Source organism: Phyllostomus discolor, chromosome 2 (assembly GCF_004126475.2).
Source record: "Phyllostomus discolor isolate MPI-MPIP mPhyDis1 chromosome 2, mPhyDis1.pri.v3, whole genome shotgun sequence".
Taxonomy (NCBI): domain Eukaryota; kingdom Metazoa; phylum Chordata; class Mammalia; order Chiroptera; family Phyllostomidae; genus Phyllostomus; species Phyllostomus discolor.
In genome coordinates, this window is record NC_040904.2 from 196,294,710 (window position 1) to 196,315,368 (window position 20,659).

A 20,659-nucleotide genomic window follows, 5' to 3' on the forward strand; every position below is an offset into this window, starting at 1 on the left:
TTTAAACAATGTCCCCCATGTGACATTCCCTGCTTCAAACCCTCTTATGGCTTTCCATTTCCTGGGGAGGGGGAGGGAGACTCTGACTTCTCAATATATTTGGAGGGGGGCATGGGGAAACCTTGGCTTCTTGTCTCAACCCATCGCACAAATAAATTCTGTCTGTAAGACCCTATAGCAATTGAACTGCTCAGCCTCTCTCATTCTCTGTCCCAACCACCTAAGACTTCCTGCCAGGTCTTGAGCATGGCGATCTAAAATACCCTCTCCTATGGTTTAGTGCATCACTTTGTTTTACTTCCCATCATGGAGAATCTCATTCATTTATCTGTCTATAATATGCTTGTTTGCCTCTGCATTTATGGATGTCTCCACTAGAATATAAGCTCCATGAGGGCAAAGGGTTAACTTTTCTCATTCACAGCTCTATCTAAAGCACCCAGAACAGTGCCTAGCACATCACAGGAGCTTATTAAATATTTCTGTATGGAAGGATCTTTCTGGTACTGATATAAGTATCACCTGCCAGCAGAGTTCTCCCTAATATCAATTAATGCCAGAAGAAATTCTTAAAGACCAGAAACCAAAAGCCAAGACTTTATAGCACTGGCCAGTAATTAATTAGTTGCTTTTTATTAAAGTTATCTAAATGAATTTCCCATGGAACAAAAGAAGGCTTTTAAAGACAACCACAAACCTTCCCACAAAGATACATCAATGCTGAAAAGAGTCTTGCCAAATTCCAGACCCCTTGTACTGCTGTAGGTTTGCCAGGAGTTTGGTTTAGTGTAACCAACATTTTTTGAACATTGTATGAAGTCCTGGTGGATATAAAGATCATTAGAATTGAGCCCTTACCCATGAAGAGTGTACATGTACAGATTCACTGGGGAGACAGGCACACAAGCACACATAATGTAATCATGGTAAACCAGAGATGTTTCAGGCTTTAGACTTCCTGCATGGGTACCTGTAAGAGTCAGCCAGGCAAACAGCATCAGGAGAGAGGTTCTAAGCTTTGGAAATAACAGGAAGAGAAGTATGGCTGCGAGAAACCCCATGGGGACAGGACACTCAATCATAAAATGTGAGGCAGGCAGAGTTTGTTGTGGAGGGACAAGTTCAAGAAGCTTGATTGTGCTTGTGTGTGATGGAGAGCGCCTTTGACCAGACTGGATTTTTTCAAATATACAAGTGTTAGGCAGTATTGGCTGTACTCACTCCTTCTTTCCCTAAGAACAAAATTGTTCAGCAACCAAAGTCCCAGCTAATGTAGGGGAAAAAGAAGAGTGGAAGGCAAGATGAGCTTGGGACCTTTGAAAGTTAACTCAAAAATTAATCTTAACAATTAGATAAAAAGCCTCCAATAAGAATAATTTCACAAATGATACTGTGTGTTTCTTACAGAAAAGCATGTATAATAGCTTCGCTTAAAGGAGGATGAACGGAAACTAGGCAGACAGTCTGCTCCTGAGCAGAGGAGATGCCATGCCAATAGGCAGCATGGAAGAGATCTGGCTTGTGATCAAGGCTCTGCTGGACAAGCTGCTTATCCCCTCCAAGTCTTAGTTTCTGCATCTGTAAAATGGGCAAAATCAGTCCATCTTGTCAAGTGTTTCCAGGGATTGGGAATGTGCACAGGAAGTACCTAACACAGTGCCATCCCCCTGTCATGATCCACATGCAAATAAATAAGCCAACACATCCTGAACACATCATAAAAAATTATCACCCTAAAACTCCTCCCGGGTCACAAACTGGTTATCTAATTGCCCAGGATTTAAGGATCAGAATCTTTGCCATTTTGGATATGTCCACGGCCTTCATTGTTTAATCTTGCATTCAGCTTGAAAAATGCAGGGAATTAACAGGGTAAAGCTTGCACAAATTGGGAACTGCATGTGCATACCGAGGATCTGCACTTTCTGAACTGCAGAGGCGGAGCCAGGGGAAGCTTCAGAGAGAAAAGCCTGATATCTGTACTTGGGAAAAGACACTGGAAGGAGGGGGTCCAACTCCCAGGGCCACACAGCATGTGTGATGGTGACTGGAGGGCCGGCCCTATGAAGCCTCACCACACCTTCCTGAACTACATGCAGAATTCATTTCATGGCTGTCTGCTCTGGTCAAGGCCCTGACTGAATGGCTGCCCAAAGATAAAGACCAGGGATGGTCCTGAACATGGCCTGGAGCTCAGCAAGAACTAGTCTTGCAGAGACACATCAACCTGTCCTTTCCCTCACTGGGTGCTCCATGCGGTCTGCTTATTTGCCACCCATGTCAGTCTGCATTTGGTTGACTGCTTCTCTCTTCCCTGCCACAGAAGCTCCTAAGGAGGTTCTCGGCCCTACAAGTTACCACAGGACTGTGAACAACTCAGAAGAGAGTGACTCCCTTCAGACTGCACCTGTCTAAGCTCACCTGAGCATCCTCACATGTCCCATGGCTGATTTCAGTTCTGGTGTGCTGTATGCATCATTTTAGCAGATGACTCAAGGGTAAGTGTTTGGTCTACGGGCCCACATTCTGAAGATCATACCTTTGTGGAAAGGTTGGGCCTCTGAAGTTATTTACATTCTGTATGACCTGCCCCCGCTCCCCGGTCTATAACTAATGAACTGGTGTGAACTTCTGACTAAAGCTGGGCCAGCCAGAATCTCTGTCTATAGAATTCCCTGGGCCCTGGGGGAGTCAGTTGGTAGACCTAGAATGAGAGGGGGAGAGCGGGGTACTGATACCCAGAGAGCACAGCCACGTGATCCTGCAGACAGAGAATGGCCTTCAGGCTCTTTAGTCTCTCCTGAAGGCTGGTTGCAATTCCTGCCCTTGAATTCCCTAAGAGGGCACTGTGGCTGTTTCCTCCTGCTTTAGGTTAACGATATTCAATATAGTAACATCATGATAGCAGTGGCTAACGTTTACTGAACCTTGACCTTGTTCCAAACTCAGAGTTATATATTATGCCTTATGAGTCCTTCTAACAATGTAATGTCATCTTTAACATTTAAGGAAACAGACTGAATGTTAAAGATATTGTCAAGGTCTCCTTGGCAAGAAGAGGTGGAGATGGGATTTCAAACCAGACTGATGCTCTCTTTTTAATCACAAAAATATACAGATAACAAAACAAGTCCCTGCTCTGGGGCAGGCATGATGCTAAGGGACCTAGCTCTTACCACTATTATCTTCACTATAGTGATCTGCTTTAACATTTCACAGGAGCAAGGCATTCTTAAGAACATGGAAGAGAGTCCCATTGCCAGGTGGCAGACTGCGTATCCACTGCAATCCTCCTCTTCCTGTGTCAAATCCAAATACACAACAAAAATATATTAAAGGTAGATTTGTAGCTACCTAGGCTTCAAAACAAGAAGGGGGACTTCGAGTGGTAAGAAAGGATAAGGAACCCTTAAAAGAAAGTATATATTCAAGAAACCACAGACAACTTAAGAAGTTGAAGCCAAGCATAGATGTCACAGGCAAGGAACCTAGGAGAGTCTGCCACGGGAGATAAGTGGGCAATGAGACTAACCGACCACCCCCATCCGAAGAAAGCCAGCATGCAGAAAGAAATGGCAAACTCCACTACCAGAAAAACTCAGACACAAGAAAGCCGTTAAAGAGCAATAAGAAAAGGACTTTGAATATTTCATGATGTCAAAGACAGAAGGCACTGCATCCACAAAATGATAGTAGGGATGTTTCAAGGGGATTTTCGTAATGATGAGAAAATAAACCAAAAGGTGGGCCCACTGCAGTAGAAAAGGTCATCGATGAGGTCTGCAACCAGCCCCGTGATGGTGCTGGGAGGTTCTGTTTTGCAGGTACAGCTGTAACTGCGCAGAAAGAATTTACAAGAACAAACAGCTGGAGACAAACTCAGTGACTGGCCTCGAAGAAGGGGTGGGTGATACAGGCTGATTCAATTTTCCTGAACCACACTCTGGCTGCCCTGTCCACTCTCAGTGTTCTGTCTCCTGAGCTGCCCCTCCCAAACAGCAGTGTCCTGAGCTTTCATACCCTGGATGACATCATCAGAAAAAGGTAAAAGAATACATTGAGTCTTTCAAGCCACAGCTTCCCATTTCTTATGGGTGCCACATGACAGCTACCTCCCAAACACTCCGAGTGGCAGGAGCACCCAGGTGCCAGCCGAGTCTGTTGAGGACCATGTCCCCAGCTGACCTGGAGGACAGCCGTCTCCCAAACAGAACAACGGGTTACTAGCATTTCAACCAAACGGTTTGTACCAGTTTAAACCAGAACATGTATTTGTAAAGTTAACTTACAGCTTGCAAAACATGTCCCTATGCATGAGCTCATCTAAAACTCCATGTGAATTATGTTAAGTAGTTAAGGTTTACTATCCCAGTTTACAAAAGAAGGAATGAAGTCTCGCAGAGGTTGTGCCTATTGGTGATTGACAGAAGTGGAAATAGAGCCTGGGTCCTCTTGCTTAACTGTTCTCAGTTTCCTTCATTGTAATGAGGTTTACATTCCTTTACCATTAGCTCTAGGGCAGAAATAGCCTGAGGAGCACTTTCTCCTTAAACTCCCCTGCACAATCCTGTTGGGGGGTTAACTCCTCTTTCAGTTAATGTAGCTGATGTTCCTCAATACTACAGTCACCTTTCCACTCAGTCCATGGTCCCTTATGAACATGTTTTTTATTAGACTTTAGAAAACAAAATAAACTGTCTACAGTCCAGATATAAATGCTTCAGCTCATCTCTCTTCCCTCTTCTTAACACATTACTGTCCCTGATTTTTATTTTTAAAAAAGCCACTGCTGAAGGTGACTGAACTTGGGAAAGGGGGAGGGAGGAGCAACAGGGAGAGGCAGGTGGGATGGTGGCAGCTGCACAATGCCAAGAATGAGTTCAGTCCCATCCACATGATACACAGGGAGAGCAGCGAGCGCCCTGTGGGTTTTTGCTACCCCTGCTCTTTGTGGGGCTTGTGTCTGTCAGTGACATGCAATCCTTAAGCAGTTCCTTGTGTAAAAGAAGGGCTATCCCCATCTCACCGCCACTGCTGCAGATCACGGCTGCCCCACCATCCAGCAGCCTCCCTGGGACCACCCTCCTCATATCTTCTCAGTGTGGCTCACTCCACCACACTGTAGTTCCTGAACCACACTTGGGCCATGCAGCAGTCAGGAGGATCCCAAGTCTAAAATGCTTCCAGGAACACACACTTAACAATGGGTGTGAGACACCCAGCCCAACCTGCTGGACAGCATATGAAGGAATGTCTTTTTGTAAATGAGAAACTCAGGGATTGCAATGATTCCTCATGGTTCCCTCCACTATTCCGGTTATACGTGGTTGGAAATGTAGCTTTTACAGAACTCCCCAATTTTTTAGAACTTTATTTTTAGCTTCCTTCTCTGACCTTCCACTCTGCAGCCCTCCTGTAAGCCCTGACCTCCAACAAGGAAATAGAGAGAAGGAGGACAACTGCTTTCCGACCTGGAGGCCCTTTGGTTAAAGCAGGTCCTCAGCCTGCACCTCTTGGAAGCACCATCCAAGATGGCGCTTGAGCTGATCTGGACTGAATGGAGAGGCAAGAGAGGTGCTCACTTTCCCACTGAGCCACCTGTGCCTGACAGCAGCAGCCCTGGTCCATGGCTGAGCCTAGAGTAGGAGCTGACTGCTATGCATATTCCCAGGGAAATTGAGCCTTCAGAGACTGCAAACCATTTTGCATTCTGAACGCATTGTGGAGACTGTGCCCTCCAGCCTGATGTAACATCTGCCTCTGAGGGCTGTTGGAGAACTAAGGAGACACATACGTTCATGCCTTGGGAATGCTGGTCTATGTTCCTTCTCTCCCCTGCTCCCTACCATTTACCCTCAATACCCTCTTCAGTAGATGGTGGGGGCAGGTACTTCAGAATCCTCTGAGCACCTGTAACCTGCCCTCCTGGTCTTCAGTTTTGGAAGCAACTGCTGGACACATAGGGAGCAGGAGAGCTCAGCTCAAATGAGCTGAGCACCCTTAACGAAATGGGGAGTATCACAAACACACTCGGGGTGGAACAGGTACTGGGACAAAGTTGCAGAGGGCAGGGACAGGGCACAGGGGTCATACTGTAGGCTAGTGGTTCTCAATCTCGGCTGCACATTGGAGTCACATGATGAGCTTTAAAAAATACAGATGCTTCTGTCCCAACCCTAGATATTCAACTTTAATTGGCCAAAGTTAAAAGATCTCAAAGTGCAAGGTGAGATCAGGCCAGTAAGAACATGGGAGAGTCTGTTGAGCAAAGACCTTTGCCATGACAGTAGAGGTTCTCTTTGGCTCCCTTTGGCTTTACCAGGGGGGGTGTGTATGTTCCCATATCCCGCGTTGTTGGATGGCACGTCAGGTGTCTGTCTAGGTCGCTGTCACACACACTCTCCTTAAATATGCTAAGCAATGTGACCATGTAGGTAACTATACAGATCCACTACTGGCAAAAGAAGTTCTGTAGAACTGGTAATTGTTTGGAGGCTTTGAAACGCACACGTGCACATGTGTGCACTGACATACACACACACAAATCTACAGGAATCATCTGCAGGTGCAGCTGATGTCCTGGAATCTGGCTTTCTTCCCTCAGACACCCCAGAAACCTTAGTGCCTGTACACATTCCACTCTGAGCCTTTGAAAATGTCTGAAATGCAAGCAGCCTGGGGTGTAACTCCAAAGCCCCTTTCGCTTTTGATCCTGAATGAAATCCAATTGGTATGGGAATGCTAGAAGAAGCTAAAAGGTTGGGAGACCACCCCCCACTGCCAACCACCCATTTTAGTCCCTGTTTTCTACATCTAGAGCTAATAATCAATTTATCGACACCCCACCCATCCTTGCAGGCTGGTTTACTCTCCCCAGGAGTCAGCACTGATCAGAGTAATCAGAAATACAATAAGTCTTGATAGTCCCCTTCTACATTTCATTCATTTGTTCAGTCACTCATTCATTCTCCCATCAATCCAACCAATAGTCACTTTTTCATTGAACAACTGTATTTACCAAGAGCCACATTGCAGCCAGAGTGAGCTTTTCAAACAAAAGCCTGACTGTGCCCTGCCCCAAGTCAACTTTAAATCTTCAATGGCTCTCTGTCACCCATGGGGTAGAGAGTAAGCCCTGCCCCCACTGTTGGCTCCTGCCTACTCCCCACCTCCCTGGGCACCCTATGAATGTCACCATGCATCACCTACCTGGACTTCTTTTAGTTTTGTCAGTCCAAGTTTTTCTCACCGCAGGACCACTTTCCACCTGCCTCCTCACCTGAAACTCTCTTCTCCCACCTCCTTCTACTTTCACTGATGACTCCAAATACCATCACAGGCCATCAGAACACCTCCCAGGAATTTCCTGGGGTTCTCTGGCTCCACATCCACTGCTCAGAACAGATGATCTCTCTCCACTCTGGCTGCTCTTGGAAGAATTTCCCTTCCTGTCTCTATCCCAGCCCCTGTGACTATTTCTCTTTGGACGGGAGTCACAGACATCCTTGTGCCACAGGAAAGGACTTGAAAACCTGCTGGAATCCTTCTCCAATCCCCTAACATTTTCTTTCCGTCTTAGTCAAAAATCAGACCTTCTCTAATGGCTCTGTCCCGGACTGTGCCTCTGTCAGTGGTCCCTCCAAGAGCTGAGCAGACTTGCAGCAGACAGACGGTAACTTTATACAGCAGCCCCTAAAGGAGATGTAAACACTGACGGGGGGACTGGGACGATATATTGCTAATTCGTACAAGAGCCAAAAAGTGAAAAGGAAATGTCAGAGGATTATAGTGACAAGCTGAGGTCTCTCTACCAGTAACCCAACCCAAATTCAACTTGATTTCCTAAACTTGCTAATAGACCACAATCTAAAATATCTTTCTCTCTTGTTCTTTCTCTCTCTCTCGCACACACATATACACGCACAGACAAGAACAAGAAATAAACACACTGAAGATTTCCCTGGTGATCATTTAAATGCTAAGAGAGAGAGAGAGAGAGAGAGAGAGAGAGAGAGAGAAAACATGAGAAAGTGTTACAAAAACGTTTTTCCCATTTTAATCCACAGCCATCAAAGTTGCAGATACTTAAAAAACTCCATACAAGCAATGAATGGTAAAAGAAACTCTAGTGTGAAGGAATCTTACACTTGAGCTATGACTAACACTACTGCAGTTTCTATCTTTGACTCAAGTACTATACGGGTCATGTTTTTGGAAGGAAAGTCCAGGCAGATGTGGACAGAAGCAGCAGCCTGGCAGGACCCCTCCTGAAGATGTTAACCTCCTTGTGTTTGTATGGCACCTGAGATTCCTCTGGGGAAAGTCTCTGTCTCTCTCTCTCTGTCTCTCTCAAGCCTCTTGTCACTGCGCTCCTTTCACATTTCCCTCTCAACTCCTTGGCTCTGGGATGAAATTGTTCAGGGAGAGAGAGAGAAAGTATGAGAATGCGTGGGGGGTTGTTAGGACAGGACCACACCTTGAGTGCCCCTCCCCCTGCATGGGACTCGTGCTCTACTGCTCCTTGACAAGCTGGAAACCAAGAGCCACCTCCCCACTGCGTGCAAGTGTGGTACCTAATGCACGATCAGGGGTGGGAAGACACTGAGACAATGAGACCCACATCCCCGGGTCACAACAGGGAGGATCTCAGGCCTTCTGGGCCCCAGAACCTCCCATGCAGAGCCTGTTCTATGGCACCCTGCAGAGCCCCCAGAAGGCTCTCTCTGAACGCTGGGGTTGCTCAAACCTGCCCACCCTTGTCTTTCCCAGTCACCCTAACTGGCAAGGACTTCTCCTTCCTCCAAACTGCCAGAGCCTCTGTGGTCCTTGCCACTTGCCAAACGTATCCTGCCCCATCCTATGGTTTATTTCTCCACAAGTCTGTCCTGACCTCCCAGTTATAGAGTGAAAGGCTCACGAAGGTGGGGCCTGCCTTTTGCCTCCTGCTGCTCCACATGGGACCTGGCACGGAGGTTCCGGAGAATCAGGAAAGACAGGAGGCCCCCTTAAAATAACACTTTTGTTAAGTAAATAAGAAAAACATCTAACAGATGTGTTATGTTATTTAAAGGCTCCCTTCTAAATTCCAAAAAAATCACTAAATAAGGACCTGATGTCTATCCCATTTCTCCTGGTATCTGGACCAATTAAAAACAGGATGTGGAAAAAAAATGCCGAGGAGCTCACAAAGGAGGGACTCAGAGGACAGAAGTGGACAGTAGATGGCAGTCTGTTCCTGTGTCAGAAATGGTCACAGAGACAATATGCACTGAGGCAGCAGGGAGAAGTGTGAGAGCTTAGGCACCTCAGGCGGACCCACCTTCCTGTCCGCATGCACCATAGCTGTGAGCAGGATTCTTCTGAACATCATACCTGTGAGCACACACACCTGCACATCCAAGCCCTCATGCCTGTCCCACATGCACCTTACCCAAGCTCTCCCCACAAACAACTAAGGGGCACATGTCACCACAGGCTCCAAGATGCTCAGAGACTCGGTCTGACATTGGGAACTCAGGGACAAGGAAACCCCCGTCCTGCCAAAGTGAAGACTGTTCACTTTGCCTGCTCCTGACCAAGAGGACTCTCTGTCACATTCACACTTAAAAGCAACACTCCAGTGGGACCACTGCACTTGACCCTCCAGGCTCACACTGCCCCTCCCTGGAGCGCACTGATGTAACTCATCTGTCTCCCTCACCAAGTTCTAGACTCTCAGAATCAGAGCTGCAGCATCCACCTCGCATCTTCTCCGACATCGGCACAGGCCTGAGACTTAGCCACGAACGGGATGCTTACTGAATAACCTTCCGACATGTGCTTTCCAAGTGTCTAGACATCAGTTGCCCTAATTCATGTGCAGTGACACTCCATTTCCCTTTGACTAAGAGTCCAAATTTGCAGAAGAGCCAGGCAGACTAAGCCATGGTGGGGAGGGGTCTCCAACTAGAGAAAGAACAGCCTTTCCTGGTGAGCAGGCTTCATGACCTCAGGCCTGGGACAGGCCAAATGGAGACACAAAGAACAGGGCTCTGGACCCTTGGCAAGTGCATCATCTCTCTGGACCTCTGCACAATCACTACAACCCATCGTGGATTCATTCCTCCAACTCATTTCCGTGGCAGACACTGTTTGAGGTACTGGGGGACACAAAGATGAAAAGACCAGATCATATTCTAGTGGGAAGATATAAATGCAAAAAAAAAAACCCCAAAACCAAACTTTAAGCTGCTAAGTGGTATAATATGGGGTGGCTGGTGAAGGAGCACAAGGCTCTCTGGGAAAGGCCAGGAGGCTGCCCAGAGAAGGTAACTGTGAAACAAAGATGTGAAGGATGAATTCCATATCCTTGGTGGAGATGGAGGGGAGAGCGTTCTAAACACATCGTATACACAGAATGTGTCCTCCAAGGCCGTCTCCAATTCCAGAGTAGATGTATATTCCTGCCATTGGTACAGTTTTGCAATCAAAGGACACTTATGTCTACCTTGAAGCCATATTCCCTTATGGAATCATCCATCCTGGTTTTTCTACTAGTTCCCAATTCTGCTGAGGGAGGAAATGATGAGGCAGGAAAGACTTTAGGCATCACCAGAGCCAGCAGCCCGTAACTCGTTCACTTAACACACGAGGAAAGTGAAACCTGGTGTGGTTCAGGGACTCCCCCAAAGCAAAGTCAGTCTCTGGAAGAGTTAGGGGGGCATCTGGTCTCCTTGCTCATAGTTCAGGATCTTTCTGACTTAGTGTATTGAATTCAGCTACCCACAGATAATGTTATCCCACATAAAACTCTCCCTATGCTCCCAACTTCCAATTCAAGATCTGCCACAAATCTGGCAAGCTTGCTTCTTCAGCACGTTATAAACATGCACTCATCCATATGTTCAATAACTTATCTGGCACCACATAACTTAATTTCCTCCTCCTCCTCCCTGCCACGTTTCTGCATGGAAGTCCTCCAGGCCAGCCAGGATACCTGGAAATCCCAGGCCTAGGCTGGGAGCCTCAGGGACCAGCAGGATCACGGAATATGTGAGTTGTCACAACTGGCAGAGTCCTTTTGACCTTCAACTGAATCCAAGCCCCTCCTATTCCAGAAGAGGAACCAGAGGCCCATAGAGGGAGAGTGATTTGCTCCATGTCACACAGCTAGTTTGAGTCCTTTGCAAAGAGTAGTATGGAAAGCTGGGTTTCAGGACAGCTGGGCTCGATCCCAATCATAGGACACACTTATTGGGAATCAAGTGATATCCAGAGCTGCACTTCCCTCTCGAACCCGGTGGTAGTGGGGCCATGCCCTATGAACCATGAGGAGTAAGTCTTTTAGACACGGGATGGAAATAATCCCAGACTGAGAATTTGAAACATATTCCCTAGAGGATTGTTTGGAACCAGAGGGGGAGGATATTTTTAAATGCCAGGGCCTTAGACCCAGAAACAGAGGGAAGGAGGCAGTAAATTTCAAGGACCTGGCTATCGTTAAAAAATGGTAATAGGAGAGCTATGTCATCATATAAAGAAGAAAATGCATCACCTGACACATAAAAAGTTATTTTAAACCAAGTTAACACGTATTTTAGAGCACCTACAATCTCACCAGCATTAGGTTAGTGCTTCGTGTTTATTTGCACATTACAATACCTTTAAGCAACAAAACAAAGTCATTCTCATTAATTCCCTTAAAGATGAGAATGAGTCGGGGGAGAAAGAACAGCCTTCAGTCATACCCTCGGAGACGGCACATGCATCCCAAGCACCCTTCTGGCTGCTCTGCCTCTGGTACTGCCCAGAGGAGGGCATGCAGCAGGCAAGTGCCAAGGCTGGAGAACTCTACAACTGCTCTGTTCTGACCCAGTAGAGCCTAGGGACTCCAGTCCTTAGCAGCAACCTCTGACCCTAACCTCTCAGTCAAAAAAAAAATCTACATTCACATTGGCCCCGGTGGAAGTGGATGGAATTCCCTGGCCTATCAAGGAAAGCCATTTTCCAATTTCTAAAAAGCCCTCATGGCCTCCATTCAGATTTTCTTTTACTTTGATTCTGTGCAGTCCTCATCACAGGACTCAAGAATGCTGGGACCTACCACCTCTCGTGGGCATGTGGATCAAAACCAGATGTCCAGCTGCATGCTTATAGAGTTCGCAAGGAGGCAATTGTAGCTTCAATCAATACCCCCATTCTGGAAGGGCAGGTTCTGTTGTCAACAGAATGGGAAGTAAAGGGGGAGGCCAATGGGAGCTAAGACAGATCTGACACATGCTTGCCAGCAGGTGGCTAAGAAACCTCAACATTTGTCTTGGAAGTGAAAATGAACCCTCCAGTGGAGCAAGTTTCCCTGTGGGGTGATAGACTTTGCAGAGGGCTATCAAACAACCTCCCATCTGGACGACACCACAGAGTGCAGAAAACAGACTCTAACTGGCAGGTGATGGACTTCGGATGACGGCCACAGGCCTCGGGATAGAAAGCCAGCCACCGACATCTAGTTGTGTAACCAAAAGCATATCCCTTCGCCTCACATCATCTCAGTCTCTCGATCCGTAAGTGAGATTATTTTGGGTAGTGAGATAATGAATGCCATACACTATTTGTAATCCTGCCTGGCACTCAGTGAGTACTCAAATATTAATTATTATTATCGTCATCAATCATCTTAAAGGTGGGTCCTTATCTTAGAAACACTGACACTAAGAAGCATTTACCTGGAAGCTAGATGATTAATTAGCATCAGGCCTACCAGAATGCCAAGCCCAACCTCTTTCAGCTCCGTATACACTGTGCGGGCTAAGCCAACTTCATGAGCATTCTTGGCCAAAACAAAACATTATGGCAAACTCTTCGCATGACTTTCTGTCTTTGACTCAGCCATTCCCCAAAGATAAAAACAGGAGCTCATTTAGGGAGTGCCAAGATGCACTTCAAGTAAGACATACTAGCACTGACTGAGTAGGAGGAAAGGGCTGCTATAGAATCCTAGGGTGGCAGAGTTGGAATGGGACTTGGAGATCACCTAACTCAAGGCCTTCATTTATAAATGGGCAATCATAGGCAAGAGACAACGTGTAAGATCAAACAACAGCTGATTCGTGACAGAGCTCAACTCCAAACCTGTCCCCGACCTCCAAGTCAGTAGGCTTTCTGCTGCCCCCGTGCTGCTTAAGATCACCCTCACCTGGCATCTCTTGAAATCATTTAGCTACCTACAGCTCTGGCCCTGAATAAGCAAGAACTTGCATCTTTTCAAAAATCCCTGTCTGAACAAGTCCATAAAAGATTTGGGGCCCAACAAATGTCTTCTCTGGAGATGCTGTTAAAAAATAAGCAACCACAACAGACCCCACCCAATTTCACTTCAAAATCTATTCTTCTCCAGCTAAGCCAGTTATAGTCAGAGGTGTGTCCTGCAACAATGCCCCGAGACACAGCCAGCCTCTGGTGGTTCACAGTTCAGATCACTTGAAAAGGACTGTGGTGCCGATGAGGACAGGAAAGAGCTGATGCATTCTGACCACACAGGGGTGCATGCCTCTTGGTATTTGGGGGTAGAATAAAAGGCTGAATTATGGAAAACTATCAACAACAACAACAAATACTTTAAAGATCTTGGGCCATCTACATGTGTTTTCACAGCTTTTAAAGGGGGTTGTCTGAAAAGTTTCCTTTGTCCAGCCTTGATCTTTATAGAAATCTGTCCAGGTAAGAGTGAGGTGCTATCTACACTGGCTTCATATTGCTTAAAAGCTCATATATCTTCTATCTCCCTATACACACAAGCTGAAAGAAGTTGCTTCTGACTTTTTCCACAAGCTGGCCCTCCTGCAAGAACCAAAATGATGACAGTTCTATCTGAGTCAGGCACCCATACAGCTGACACCCATCACACACGCTCTATAGATGCCTCCTGCTCCTGGGGCCACCCCAAGGCTCACGAGTCCCCCAGCACACACGTGTCCCGTGCTCTCCTCTCATTCTGCACATGCCTGTCCATGCACAAAGTACATCCACAGACCTTATCAGCAGCACCACACGGGGCTTAGGCTTGTCTCCAGGAGAAGATTTGGTCCTTCTCCAACAAACTCAATTTTAAATAAAACTAAATCTAAAACCCTAGCTACGGTCATTAGTTCAACCCACTGCCAGAAACTGCCTGCCTCATTAAAGAGTAAAACAGCAGCTGGTGAGGTCTTGAAGCCGGTTGGTGGGTTTTAAAGATCTTTAGTGCCGGCCTGACTCCCCTCTCCCACTTCAGCCAACACGTGGATTTACATTCCCTTGAGTTGGGGTGGGAATCAGGGCTCAGAAAAGGTCTGAAGAAGCCTGGAGCAGAAGCCGCCGCTCAATTAGTCATCCTGAATGGAGGGGAAGCAGAGAGGCCCGAACATCTGATACATCTGGGAGTGGAATTGCAGAGATGGGAAATGTTGTGTAATTAAACTCTGCTGGCCTGTCCCGCCTGGGGAATGTGAGACCCATCAGCAGTGACCTCTTCCAATCAACTTAATTGGCCCAATCTCGCCAAGAAAAGCAACAGAATTGGTTTAGTGCCTCATGGAAATAGCTTAGCTCCTGACTATTTATGGCCACTGAACTCAAGGATGGGAGCCTGACTCTGAGCCAGGAGCCGACAGCACGTGCTGACTTCTGGGAGGACTCGGAGGCTTCAGTGGGTTGCGTGCCCCTCTGCCTCCATTTCTGTCTCTGGGGGGAGGGGCTGCACCAACTTGCTGCCCTGGGCGCGCGCCATCTCACATCTCCGAAGGCTCTTGCCTGCCAAGGACCCACAGTTTAGAGGAAAACAGTCCTTCGTAATGATCCAGGATGGCTGGACTTTGTTCCCCTTTTATTCCCATATGCCAAGGACAAGTACTGTTTTCTCCCTTCTCAAAGTCACACTCATTGTGGCGTCATGGTCTGCACAGTTCGTGTTTAAAGAACAGGATAATGTCTGTTTCTGATAATAAATAACATGGATTTTGGGGCCACTTCCAAAGAGTTCAACAACCTTTTATTAATACAGATTTCCATCAACTATCATCTGGATTTGGCTGCCTCCATTTAATGGATGGGTAAGCTGAGGCAGTTAAGGAAAGTCCCACTCACTCGGTGGGTGAGCAGTAGACATGCAGAGGGCATTGAGACCATTTTACGAACTTGCACTGTCAGGGGGAAGAGGCACAGATCCTATTTTTACAATGGTTCGTATACATGCCGGCGCTTGTATTCAATTAGACTTCATCTCTGAGTAAAGCTTTAGGCTCCTACACACACCAACCTTTGACTGGGAGAAAAGCAAAGTGAACTTTCCTCCCTGAGGCACCACCGGCATTACCCTTTTGCAAAAGGAGAAACAAAACAGAGAATCAGAGAGATGAGAAAACCTCCCCGAAGTCACACTGCTCCATAGTGGCAGAGTGGGACGAGAACCAAGACATTCCCAATGCCGAGTCTTCCACTCCCACCACACCACCCTCAGAAATACCTGCCACCAGATCTGACCAAAGGTCAAACCCTATATTAATGCTCTCTCATACAGATGCATTCCCAGAAAAATAAAATTGAACCTCAAAATGGCACAGCTGTCATTTTATAAATTCAAAAAGGTCATGAGTCAAATAAAGTCCTCCCCCAAACATGTGCCCTAACACGATTAGAACTTAACAAGCAAGGTTCCCTATCACTTGGTCCGGACCAGCAAGTGTGTGCAGTCAGAGCACACCACCCTCCCTGTTCTGTGCAGCCACCTCACAGCTCTCTGCACCTCATCAGCTCTCTCAGGGTCTGAACCCAACCTGCTGCACGTTCCCCTCACTTCCCAGAGGCTCTGAAGCCTACAGCTCTTCTTTTATCTGCACCTTTTTTTTAAAACCTGAGATGCACATCTGAGCATCCTTCCTTAGACACACCTACAAAAACATAAACCTACCCCCTCCACCACAGAGCCGGAAAATACTTTGTTCCTGTCCTCCTGGCTAACTTTCTCCCAGGTACTTAACTCCAGCCTCATAGTGTGTGCGGGCACATGAACACAGTCATACACACACCAGGTCAATTTTACCCTCATAGCCCAGAAAACACCAAGATTAGCGAACACTCCCAACCCACATCTTCCCCGATCAGTGCTGCACCCTTCTGCAGCTCCACATGTCAAGTTTTAATCCTGCCAGGAAGTGGGCACTTCCCACTCAAAAACTCACCCCTCAGACATATGGGGACCTGCATTGTGACCTGCACTGAGGCACCCCCCACCCCAGTTTCCAGCTCACACCCCCTAAAACAACAGTAACATGCTTCAGCTCCATCCCCATCACACAAAACTGTACATCATCCCTATCTTTATGTCCTATTTTCGCAAAACCACAGCTATATTTCAAGTCAGCACCCCTTTGGCCCCCCAGATCCATAAACATCTCTAAAAACTGAATTATAGTCCTTGAAGAAACCTCAAGTAGCATCGAGCTCGCTTCATTCCTCCTGGCAAAATTGCAGCAGTCAGCTGAGCTCCAAGCAGGAATGTTTCCAGGGCACCGTGCCATGGCCCAGTACCCAGCAATGAGCTGAGCATCCAGGAGTCATTCCATAAATTTGAATTGATAGCCAATATCAATTGGTGACAGCGAATTCCTCTATTAAGTAAGAAATCTACTATACAACATAACACTACCTGCATCTCTGCTACTAGCCATGCCAAATGTATTCCTCCACCGGCTCCAACCCTATGCATGCATCCTCCCTGACCCCCACTCAGTGCCAACACACAGAGGACCTTTCCTCTGAAATGTGCATCATCCCTCGTTCGAAGCCTTTTCCAATTCCCTCCTCTCTGGGGAAATGGAGAGGGGGAGGAGGCAAAAACCAACCCGGCATCCTTCCCTGACAAGTCTCTCCAGTAATGAGAGTCAGAGCCCACGTTTTCTGCCTCCCACACACCTCACTGCCATCCCAGCCAAACTTCGCAACACACACCCGTAAAGTTCACACTCCCCTCTTCTCAGATAATCTTTCCCCACCTCCACACATGTCCCCTTGGTAATCCTCAGGCGCCCAACCTTCCACACACATCCACCTTCCACTCCCACACACAGCCTAGCCGCCCTCCCACGCCACACCCACTCCGTGTGTCTGTGCAGGCATGCACGCGCCATCTGTCTTCGGCACACTGTACCTCTCTCCTCCTGCTCCGACACCCTTCGCAGGCACAGATTTCTCATTAGCTACACCTATGTTCCCACATGCTCTCATCTCCTGCTAGTCACACATACGCTCCTCTGGCAGAGCCCTCAGAAACACCTTCACGGAACACAGGACAGGGTGGGGCTCCTGCACTCTGGCCAGCTCCCAAACACCACTTCAGGCAACTTTCCAAAAACCTCCTTCCCTGACCAAACGGAGCCACCAAGGATCCCGATCTAACCTCCACGGGAAAGCAGACCCTATGACACAGAACCAAATCTTCCAACTCCAGCTCCAGTGCAGTCCTCACCAACACACCCCCCCAATGCAACTCACCCGCCCCAGTCTTTCCCACACTGTCCACAGAACCTGATTTTCTTTTCATCTCACCCCACTCCCAAACCTGGGTCTCAGTGTTTGAGCCCCAAACAGAGGCTGCTGGAATTTTATCCCCTGAATTCTACTGCTCGACTTTCTTTGTGCAACATGTCAGGAAGGGATTGGGGGCCGAAGCGGGACAGGCTGCGTGTGCTGGTGGATTTCTGAGTGCTGTGAAAACAGGACGGACTGAAAAGTTCCCTCTGTGTTACAACCGTCTCCCACCCTGACATTCAGGGCACGGAGCTTAGATGGTTTCCCTGCTCTCTGGTCTGCAGGGAGGGAGAGGGTATCTCTTTATTAAAAAGCAGGTCGTCCAGCACGTTCTGCAATCGTCTGAGCTGCAAACACCAGACTCCAGGAGTGACACCCACCCCCTTTTAGCCCCCGCCTCCACCCAGCTCCCGCCCCCAGCTCTCCGCACACATAAACAAGTCCGCGGGCGCGCAGTCTCCGAGCTCTCCAGCTCAGAGTCCAGCCCTTGGGTTGTGTCTCGGCAGCTGCCTCCACTCAGACTCTGAACCTGCCGCCGCCGGACGCCAGAGGTCGAGAAGAGGCGGTCAGGTTCAGGTTCGGTGTCTCCTCCACCTGGAATCCCCCGAGCCACAGACCCAGCGAGAGGGATCCTCACTAATCCGCAAAGGGTCCTCAGTTCCGCGCCTGTGAAGCGCGGCTGAGGAACGCAGCAGCTCAACTCCCCCAAAGAAGCAGCGCACCCACTGGCCCCCTAAAGCAACAAGCAGAGTCCCCTCCCCCACCCAGCCCCTCTTCCTCCAAACTTTCAACTCCCAAGCGTCCTAAATTTCATAACGATTATGAGCAGCGCTCTGGGGCAATGAATCGAGTCCGGCCGTTGTGGGTCCTTTCAACTCCGACTTAGTTCCGCCGGTCCCCGGGTGTCCCAGCCTTCCCACATCTCCGCCTCAAATTCCTAGAGCTGCTTCGGGAAACCGCAAGGATTTCCCCAGGGATGGCCCGGTCCCCCATGACCCCCGCTACTCCGCCGGGTCCCAGATGCTCTGGCCGCGCTCGGAGCTCCGACATCTGCGCAGAGACCCGGGGTGGGGTGGCCGCGGGGTGGGCGCTGGCCAAGACGTGTCCCGAGTGCGGGCTCGTTTTTTCCGAAAAAAGCTTTCCGTAGAGGCAGAGGGACTCCAGAGCAGGTACGTCGCGCCGGGTGAGGAGTCTCAACTCCCCAGACTTGGAAGCGACCCTCCAGGTCCGGAGCTCCGAGTGCCCTCCCCCAGCCCACGCCCCAGCAGGGCAGCCTAGCAGTTCGGAGAACTCGGGGCCGCTAGGAACTGGGCGCAGGGGGCGTGCCGGGGAGTGGCGGTGGCACCTCGCCTCTTCCCTGCCCGGGATCTGTCGGTCACCCCCTTTTGTTACAGGATGCGCGGGGAAAGTTCTCCGCAGGAGCACACGCGTGTGTTGGGGAAGGGGGTGGCAGTTCTGCTGAATCCCTTCCCTGCCCTTCCGTCGCCCCCATTTCCCCTCGCCTCCGCCCTCCGTTCGCAATCCAGGTCTCATAAACTGATCACTTTCCCAGATATCGGGCGGTTTCTCGGGCCGCCGAGGGCCGAAAGAGTGGAGGTGGGGAGAAGTGTGTGTGTGCATGTGTGTGCATGTGTGTGTGTGTGTACGGGGTGCTGTGGTAGCGCCTCGGCCGCGGCTGATCCCAGCACAAACTTCAGGGAAAGCACAAGCCCGGGAAAGTGAGTGCAGCGCGATGGGGGTGGGGCGGGTGCGGAGTTAGGGCCACCGCGCTACTCCACTTAAAAAAAAAAAAAGCCCACCAGGCCCCCAAGCCACGAACCTGCCCACCCAACGTGCCCTCCTCCCCTTACCGTGGCAGAAGTAACCATGGCATCCGTGTGACTGTTTCCAGGGGCATCGACATGAAGAGAAAGGTGGACGCAAACTTGGTCATTCAAAGTCTCCCCCAACCCACCGCCGCCACTACCCAGCAGGGGGGGGAAAAAAAAAGAAGAAAGAAAAGGGAGAAAAGTAGTTGCTCCGGGCTCTCTCGCGGGGCCGCGCGCGGAGCTGTTCGGTAGGGAGCGGAGCCTTCAACTCTGAGTCCCGTGAACATAATCTGCGCGGTTATAACCAGCCAACCCAGCCAGATGGCTCCGCGCTCAGCGCCTTAACCCCTTGCGCGCCGCGTCGTCCGCCCCCGCGACCGACGGGTCGCGCGCCTAGCGGGCCTGCGCCCAGCGTCCTCCTCCCCCCGACTCGGTCTGGGTGCCAGCGGGAGGACTGGGCCCTTCCTTCTGGCCCCTCTTAAAGAAAAACACAAAAAAACTTCCAGATGAGTTGTCTGCTCCACGCTCCCCCATGATGTCCCTTTTAGAGATCCAAGGGAAAAACGAAATATTCAACTTTTTAATACATTTTACATGGTCATCTCTCCAGCCTGTCTTATTTGTTCTTTTTCTTAAACCTTTCTTTTGGATCTTCCTTTTTTCTTTTTTATTTGAGATTTTTCTTTATTAGGGCAGAAGGGTCTTTCTCACCCCTTTCCTCTGGGCGGCTTGGGTCTGGTGTGTAAACTCCTCCTCCAAACCTTAGACCCTTCCAGCTCCACATCTCTCCCCACCCCCTATCTAGCCCACCCGCCACTCCTCCCCCCACCCCACATCACGAACACGCCCAAGGACAATCGTTCCCCAGCGAACTTGCTGCCTGCTCGTGGGGACCAGTGCGAAGACCGCTGAGCGGGTGGTAAGAGGATATCAAACCCGAGAGGTATTGGGGGAGAAAGGGTTGGGCGTGGGGGGTGGGGTGAGGGCGGGTGTGCGTGTGTGTGTGCGCGCACCCTCTGAACGGAGAGCGGGACGGATCGGAGCTTCCCTTTTCGCCCGGCCTCCAACTTCTGCTAAGCCCCTTTCTCCGCACGAGGTGCGGGCCCTGCAGCTGAGCACGCGCCCCGCGCCCACCCGTCTGCCGGAGGGGACAGTGCGGAAAGCAGAGAGGCGCGAAACAAACCGATTTCTGAGCAGACCTCGGAGAGCAGTGACGCTCACTTCCCCGCTGGTGGATTTTTCGAAGAACGGAATGGGGGGGGGCAAAATCTCTTATTTCGAGATAATTTTAGCGGCCGGTCAGACCCCCA

General features: G+C 49.2%; 1 protein-coding gene across 1 annotated transcript in view; it reads right to left on the reverse strand.

Annotated features, from left to right (window-relative positions):
• Positions 1-19,648, reverse strand: part of NTF3 (neurotrophin 3) — a 66,246-nt gene extending 46,598 nt beyond the window's left edge. Inside the window, exon 1 of the mRNA XM_028532339.2 lies at positions 19,392-19,648. Within this exon, the coding sequence (XP_028388140.1) occupies positions 19,392-19,409 (18 nt within the window). The 5' untranslated portion in view covers positions 19,410-19,648. The remainder of the gene's footprint in view (positions 1-19,391) is intronic.
• Positions 19,649-20,659: the final 1,011 nt, after the last annotated feature.